The 9,045-nt window shown below is 37.2% G+C and overlaps 1 protein-coding gene across 1 annotated transcript in view; it reads right to left on the minus strand.

The window, feature by feature from the left end:
- The window catches only part of LOC123248609 (gamma-secretase activating protein), a 107,230-nt gene that overhangs the window by 78,793 nt on the left and 19,392 nt on the right, over positions 1-9,045 (minus strand). Inside the window, exons 4-7 of the mRNA XM_044677441.1 lie at positions 8,167-8,236; positions 7,880-7,930; positions 3,425-3,513; positions 866-935 (exon numbers count right to left, since the gene is read on the minus strand). Of these exons, the coding sequence (XP_044533376.1) occupies positions 866-935; positions 3,425-3,513; positions 7,880-7,930; positions 8,167-8,236 (280 nt within the window). The remainder of the gene's footprint in view (positions 1-865; positions 936-3,424; positions 3,514-7,879; positions 7,931-8,166; positions 8,237-9,045) is intronic.

The following is a 9,045-nucleotide window of genomic DNA, read 5'->3' on the forward strand; positions in this document are numbered from 1 at the left end:
CCTGCATTTACTCAGTGCTGTAATGTCCATAGTGCATAATGCTTTTAATGTTAGATGAGCTTCTCTCTGAAGCACTAACCAATTACTCACACATCAACGTTGGAAAAAAGAATACAGAGCACTATGGTTCCAAGGCCAGCTTCAATATATAAAAAACTGGACCACTCAAATTAATATACCTCAGGGAGAAAACCCCATTACACAAGATAATTGGGAGAGGAAGAAGTAGGAATCCAACCTACGGCAGTCTCGTTAGGATAAAACCTCTACGTAGCTTTAAAATAACCTTTTTGGACAGTCACTTGCATGTCAGTGCACAAGTCAGAGCTGATCATCTCCACCCACCTCTTAAAGCCAGCTATCAAGCACATGCACACTCCTGGTAGGTCAGGGATTGGGCAAGAACCTGAGTACAGCTCCTCACAGACCCGACCCACTTCAGGAGAAAAGCCTCCACTGGTTGCCCTACTGACAACAGCATCTGTTTCTGACAGCAGACTTAAGAAAAGCCAACAGTATGAAATTCTGGAATATTCTGGCCCATTTTGAAGGAACAACTCCAAAATTTCCCCTCCTCCCAGATGTGATCAAATAGCTCGTATCTCCATGTGAGAAAACTACAAAAAGCATGAAGCAATCAAAAGTAGTCAGGAAAAGTCACCTCTGTGCAAAATAAATCCGTTTAAGGTTCAAATCCACATTGAAGAAATAGGGTGCTATCCCTAGTTGCCACCTTGATGAGCTTAGAATCCTCAGCGAGTAGGTCATTTTTATTTGTAAAGCTTTGTTCATAGATAGTTGGGTTTTTTTTATTATTATTTTTAACCAGGATAGCATACCAACTGAAAACTAAAGAGTCACTTACACTTCTCTTCTGAAATCAGTAACAGATGGCTCTCTGGGAAAGGCTTTCTTTCATCAATTGGATAGAGAAACTGTAAAAAGCAAATTATTCACAACCATAAGCAACTGCCTTACTAGCCCAGATATTCCAAAAGTAGCATCTGATCAGTGTTCTGCCAGATACAGAACTTATTTATGACCATGAAACACATATTTAGAGGATATACACACAAAAATACAATGACTAGACTGAAGCGAGGGGGAAGCCAAATAAGGTACAATAGAAAAAAAAGAAAAAGAAAAAAAAAACCACTGATCTTTTATTTAATTATTTATTTTGAACCCTTACCTTAGAATCAATACTGTGTATAGGTTCCAAGGCAGAAGAGTGGTATGGGCTAGGCAATGGGGGTTAAGTGACTTGCCCAGGGTCACACAGTTGGGAAGGGTCTGAGGTCAGATTTGAACCTATATCCCATATCTAGGCCTGGCTCTCAATCCAACGAGCTACCCAGCTGCCCCCACTGATCTTTTAAAAAAATCAGAACACCTAGGTTCAGTCCCAGTACTACTAACAACTATAAAAAATGATCAATATTTAATCACACAAAAAACATTTTATTTCATTCACCTTTCTTGGCCCCAGCTTTCCAACCTATAAAATGAGGGGACTGGATTAGATCATCACTAAGTTTCCTTCAAATTTTAAATCCTAGGATCCTATATTTGTGGAAAATTAGGGAGTACCTACATGGAGTCAATAGCCTCCAATTGAACAAAAGGTGAACATTCTACCATTCATTCTGGTAAGTAGTTGTTTTCTTAACAACTAAACAAAATATATTTCTTAAACAACACAACAACAAAAAATTCTAGGACTTAATGTTAGAAGGAGCTATAGAAAAATATAAATTCACACATTCTCTGTCTTTCTGTCTATCTCTATCATTCTCTGTCTGCTTTGACTTGAAGAAATACAAAAATTAGCAGGAGGGTGGTTATGTGGGGATTAGGCGGAAGGGGAAAGGACTGAAGTAAGTAGCTCAGAGAAGAACAAAGGGAATTAGGTTTGTGCCCTAGGTACAAGTTTGAATTGATTCACAAATATGCATAGACACAACACACACACACACACACACACACACACACACACACACACACACACACACAAAGAGGAANNACACACACACACACACACACACACACACACACACACACACACACACAGTGCTTTATAGATGTAACAAGGGTCAAATGAAAGTAAAGGGGTCACTCCAGGTTCCCTTTCTGCTTCTGACCAGCCATGTAAGTGACTTTTCAGGGAGAGGACTTTGCTCCCTTAGATGACAAGGCATTTCCTTTCTGATCAGGGTGCAGGAAGAGCTAATGAGACAGTGGACCTTTAAATGATAGGGAGTGACCTCACCCCTGATGCTCTTTTCCTTCCACTCTCCTTCTTGGCAAGTAGCAAACTCTTTCAAGAGACTTTCTATAACAGGGTCAAGTTTTGGCAGCATTCTTTTGCCCCATCCCTGCTTGGCCACTCCCATGTGGCAACTAAAGAAAGAGAATTCATCTAGGAAAGCGGTTTCCTAGAGCCCTTGATAATTTCTCCACTTTGTGCTTCCTCTCCCAAGTACCTAAGTGACAAAACATTGTTCTGGAAGTGGCTATGTTAAGGAGTGGAGGCTACCTTATGATTTTGAGAGATCCTGGGTCCATCAGGTAGAAATTACTAGCAATAAGATTTTTTTTTTCCTTGAGGGAAAAAATGACCCTCAAAAATGGTTTAGTCCTACACCCTGGCCTGGATTCATAGAGGACATGGACCAGGATGTTCAGACAATGCAAAGCCAAAGTAAAATTTGGGATGCCAATTCAGTAGTCTAACAAACAACTGCATATGACTATGTAAAGATTTAACAGCACCTTTACTGGAGATTCAACAATGACTTAGTCTTGATTTTCTTCTCTTTGACCTGAAGGCACTTACATTCCACTGAGGCAATTTAGCATATATTCGCAGGTAAATATAAAGTCAGTCAGTTGGTCAAGAAGCATATTTATTAAGCATCTACTATGTGCCAGCCACCAGGCTAATCACTGGGAATAGAAAGAAAGACAAAAGAGCATATAGTCTAATGAGGGGAAAATATATATAAAGTAACAGAGAAATTTTCAGGAGAGAATATTTAGAACTAGACAGAATCAGGAATGGACTCCCATAGAAGCTGACATCTGACGCATCCTTTCACAAAAGCTAAGGATTTCTAAAAAGTGGACATAAGAAGAAAGTAAATTCCAAATATAAGAAGTCACTGTGGAAAGGCACAGGCAGAAGATGGAATGACATACAGGGAACAAGGAGCAGACTAATTTGATTAGAACAGAAAGATATCTCCATACACATGCTTAAGTGTTTCACTTTGAGAATAATATAAACATTGTATATAAAAGTCACATCAAGCGCATTCAGACCTTTGATGCTATATTATGTAAGATTTTTTTTTTCAGAAAAAATAGAGTTGTATTTAGAGTTGCATGCCTTTTGATTAGGGCAATTAGTGACAAATTGGCTTACCTGTACCCAGATGCGGCTATCTACTGCTTTCAGGACTTTCACATTGTTAACTGGATGAATTTCAATCAACAAAGTCAAACACTTAGAGACTATGAAGAAATAAAGATATTAAGCAGTTAAGATTAATAAGAACAAGTAATATTGTATCTTTCCCAAAAGCAAATGGAAGGGGAAATTGCTACACACTCTTTTTTAAACTGAATACAAACTAAGGGTAACAATTCTGGCATTCACGTGAATTAATTTTTTTTTCCTATCCCTAATCTCACATTGGCAAAAATGAGTCTAAAAGTCCCTGAAAAACCATTTTCAGACATATGCATGAGGACCTTGGTGTCATACTACACTAAAAGAATCGGTTCTCTGTGTGGACAGTAGCTAATGTGCTCCTTTGACAACCCAAAGAAATTTTCCAAAATCCAGAAGCATCTAGTAATGACAAGGCGCCAGAAGAGTAGAGACCCAGGCTTCAAAATCCACTTGACAGCTCCCCAATATGTGGCATGTCAATATGTAATCGACATATCACAGAACACAGAAGGAGTTTTTCAAGAGAGCCAAGTGCAAACAAAGAAGTCCTTGATGAGCCCAAATCACAGGACATTGGAGGGGAGGAGGAGAGGCAGTGGACAAATGCCCAGTTTGGCAAGAATTGTTTAGACTGTGATAAAGAATTACATTTCAAACAAAAGTTGCTTTTCTCAGGAGAGCCTGAGTTATCAGTTCTCACAATTTCACCTGCTAGATGAACAGACCTGATTAGTACTATTAGGTCTTTGGAAACATGATAAATCACCTGAATTAGCAGGTACAGTTTCAGGAATAAGGTCTTCCCTCAAAAAAAAGTTAAAATGGAAGTTGAGGGGATTTTAATAGCTCAAATGGATTTAAAATATGGCAGAAAATGGATTTCCACATTAATGAGATGAGTCAAAAGTCCCAGAGAAGCCATTTTCATAGAAATACACAAAGACTTTGGCTTCATATGGCACAAACAGTACTTGGTTCTATGCCTGGCATTGATTCACATATAATTTAGTTCCATGGCAAATATTACTGATGTGCAATAATGCCGTGATCTTTTGTGTATGTCTGTGTCCGTATGAGATGTCATATAATCAGGAATATACTCCAAGTTATTTTTCCCTAACAATAGAATCATATTTGTACTAACTGAGCCACTCTCCCATTTCCAAGTGCTCTCCTTCCCTCCAAGTGCTACATATGCCTTATATATTGGATAGATAATACCCAGTGTTTGTATATACCGTATAGCTAATGTTAGAAAAAAAATCGACAGCCATGAAACAGAACACAAAGCTATCTGGCTCACATGAAACCTGAACCTATTATCTTGGCCATATTAATGAATTATTCTAAGCAACTATAGTCATACAAAAAGGTTCATTGTTCTGTGACTTTAAAACTAGGGCTCATAAAATCATTATGTTTGAAATCTCTTCCTAGTCTAGTTAAATACTTCTTCTTTGCTGAACATTGCACCAAATTTTTAAAATATGATTTTACCAATGTAGTCAAATTTTATTTAGGAACATTTCTTTTTAAAATTCCACATGACCTTGTAGTCTACTGGAAATGGCATGGGAGGCAAAAGATCTGAATTCTAGGATCAGCTCCAGTTCTTTCATTATGTGGTAGTGAGAGAATCACTTTAAATGACAAACTGAGTGAGTCAATTCAACTAATAATGCATAAAGCACTTGGCATAGTACCTGACATATAGCAGGTGCTAAATAAATGTTTATTCTCTTCCTTTCACACTAAGGCCTCAATTCTCTTATCTGTAAAATGAAATGGGACCAGCTGAACTCTTAAAATCTTTTTAAGTTCTAACATTCTATGAATCTATGAAATAAGTATGTGGTACTGGATAAAAATTTATCAGAAGTTTGAAGAATAAGAATTAGCATGGGCAAGAAGACTTTACAGAAAGGCTAGATTTGGATAGTGGGTCAATCAGTGGCAAAACAAAGATAAAACCTTCCTTCAATCTTTTGTAATCCAGCTTCTGTCTTTATCACTTTATCACTGAAACTTCTCTTTTAAGGATAACAATGACTTTACATAGAAACTAGATTTGAATAAGGGGTGGATTGAGGGCAAGACAAAAGACTGAACATTCCTCTAAATTTTGCAATCTGGCTTCAGTCTTCACCGCTATTGAAATTGCTTCTTTCAAGCTAACCAATGACATCCTAAACTTAACAAACTTTGTCCATCCTCATCCTTCCTGACATTACAACATTGGATAGGGTTGACAATTCCCCTCCTTGAGGACTCTCAATCTCTTCCTCCCTTGTCTTCTGAGACTCCACATTCTCTTGGCTCTCTTCCTACCTCTCTAATCACTTTTACCCTGTCTCCTTTATTGGCTCCCCTTCCTCATCATAAATTCTTAAAGTGAGCATTTTTCCAAGAGTTTATATTGGGCCCCTAATAACTCTATCTCTTGATAGCTCCCTTTGCTCCTGTAGTTTGAAATGTTTTCTCCACACAATTGACTTCCAAATCTCTTCTGAGCACTAGCCCCATATTTCTGACAGCCTTTAGAATACTCTATTTATATCTAACTTCAGCATGTCTGTAACTGAGCTTATCTTCCACCCAAAAAATCTTCCTACTTCACTACTTTCACTTCGTTATCTCACCATTCACTTAGTCTTCATCATTAGTATTATCACTAACTCTTCCCAACTCCCTGTCTCTCAAATACAGTTGGTTTTGATTTTTTTTATTTGATCAAATACAGATCAAAAACCAGATCCTATTGATTCTAACTCCACAATCTCTCTACAGCTCTGGTTTCTCTATTCTTACTGTCAACACCTTAGGACCACTTGATTCTCATTAACACTCATATGAACTGTTGTGATAGACTCCTAAGAGATCTTTTTACTTCTACTTTTTGCTCCTCCAAATTAACCAAAGCAAACAAAGTATGAAACAGTTCTAACTTTCTCCTTTGTCCCTCTCTTCTAATCCTTCTGCACAAAAGGAAGGGAGGGAAAGTGAAGGGAAGAATAGATATAAAGTAGGTACAAATGTGGTAACTACATTTCCCACGAGGCCTTAGACCCAAATAATGGTTACTGATTGAGGGAGAACAGTAGCTCTATTTCCCAAAAAGTATTCCCCAAGAGCTGGCACTGACTGGTAGAAAGAGAAAGATAATTCAGGGAAGAAACTCAAGAAGAAAAAGGAAAAAATTGCAACCAGATATGGAAATCCAGGGATCCTAACCTCTCCCTGCTTTAGATGAGGACAGATACTGCCCAGGTTTTCCAGAAACCACAGCCTAACAACTATAATTGTCCCAGGGTTTCAGAAACCAGGATAAAAGAGACTCAAATATTATTCTCTATTTAATTTTGGGTGGGGTAATTCATTCCTATGAAAGATGGCAACTTCTACATTGAAGAACAGGGCTCCTATCTGATCAGGCAGCTTTGGCCCAGATTCCAGAAAAGAAGCTGGTAAAATGGGAAGGAACAGAAGAATGATGACCACTTCCCGAAGGAAAAAGTAGAAAGGTTAAGAATGAGACTACAGTTCCATGGAGGGGAGTAAATTGAGTGGCATATTTTCAAGGGAAAACTTGGTCCCCTAAAATCTATTTATTTGGTGAAAATTGTCATTAATGAAAAATTTTTGTTGGATGCCTAAAGGAATGGCCCTTCCATATCTACTGGCTAATCCCAATTGAGGACCTTTCCACTCGCCCCTTTTTAGCTCACTTGTCACCATTAGCTGGCCAAGAAGTAAAATGTACCCAAGTCATATAATGCTTCCTAGAAACTGACCCAGGGCTAGTTTGCACATTCAAACTCAGGGTGTGCACAGAGGTTTCCTACTGTGGACAATCATATGAGAATTGGCAATACACGGATTTACATGAGTGTCAGATAAGACATATAGATATAAAAAAGGTACTAGAGACATTCAAGGAAAGGAAAGAATATTATAGGATGTTACATTAAGATTCAAAGAGAAGCTGAGCTTCCACAGATGAGCAAGATGGGGCTCAACTTATATTTGGAACTGTACGAAACTCATGCACCTCATGATCCTAGGGCTTTCATTCTTTAGAAGCAGAATAATTCATGTTTGGAAAACTTGAAATTCTATGTTATTTGTAGAAAGGTTAAGGTCAATCTATCTTCATCCTCCTCTTGGGTCTATTCCTGACTCTCTGGCCTTGAAAACTATGCCCCCAAACCAGAGTTCTTCCTTCTTCCCTCTCCAAGACCAACTTTTCAGTTCCCTTTTGAATATTATTTCCCCCTTTTAAGAATATAAGCCCCTTCAGAGCAAGAATTGTCTTTCTTTTTGTTTGTTTCTGTATTCCCAGCACAGCACTTAGTAAATGCCTACTTGCTTCCTATGAAAGAGCCTGAAAAAAAAATATTAATAGATATAGTAAAAAATAGCCATTACCTGGTTGAAGTTCATTCCTTCTTTCCTTAGCTGACTGAAGAAAACTTACAGCTAATGGAGAAAAAAATTGGAAAACTTCATTAAAGTTTTTTGAATCTGGAAGATATTCATGATTTTCACTTTACACCTAAGAGCCAAAATGACAGAATGACATAAGTTGAAATATAGCACAATTTATGTTTTCATATAGGTTAGGGTCTACTAGCTTGTCTAAGAAAATCATCTCCCTTAAAATGGATAATGCAGAATAAATTATTATTGCAAAAATTCAAAAGAAAATTACTTACCAAGTAATGTTTTCTCATGGTTGATGGAGCAACTGACAACTTGCAAATCTTTCTCAAATGTGTACAGATGCTATTTAGAAATAAAAATTTTATTGGATTATGGAGTTCCATGTTAAATAGCATCCCTAAACTTATAAATCATGTTAAAATTTTTTTAAATAAAATATATACTATTTTAATAGTAACTAGCAAGTATAATGCTAGCAAGCCCAAATTCCACAAACTTAAAAATCTGACCTAAAAGCATCACCACAATTTCTGTAGATACTAGTGTTTACTTTGAGGACTCTAGTAAGAATTTCTGCAGCTTATTAGGAAAAATTTTCAACTCTGTTTAATCTCTATTTTCATTTTGTAAGGATTTTTTGAATAGTTTCAAAATGTCAAAAAGATTAAGGGTCTAGCCTCTCAAAGAAGCTAGTTAGCAAACTGGAAAATTTACTTACTCCAAAAGAAAGAAAGTGAGTGAAGAGTTGGGAATAGCTAGGAATGTAGGGATGGCTACATTTATTTGCCCTTCTTTAAAAGACAAATCAGAATCACTCAGAAAATATTAAAGGGAAGGGGTCTTGGATATTTAGCAGCAAGCAAGAGAAAAAGCTAAGGACCTAATTAGAGCACTTATTAAACCAAGTAGCTATAAGGGTTTCAGAATGTAATTATCGTTTATATTCTAAAAGCAGCTGAGTCCAAGTTAGGTCAAAGAGAATGTACATAAAGGGCCTGGGATTGATCAAAGAGAAAAAAATATCTAAGTCTGCATGTATTGAGAGAAGTTAAAAGTTAATAAGAAAGTATAGATCATCTATTTATGGTTTGTAGAATAAATGAAAGTGAGTGTGTGTGTGTGTGTGTGTGTGTGTGTGAGAGAGAGAGAGA

Source organism: Gracilinanus agilis, chromosome 5 (genome assembly GCF_016433145.1).
Source record: "Gracilinanus agilis isolate LMUSP501 chromosome 5, AgileGrace, whole genome shotgun sequence".
NCBI lineage: Eukaryota > Metazoa > Chordata > Mammalia > Didelphimorphia > Didelphidae > Gracilinanus > Gracilinanus agilis.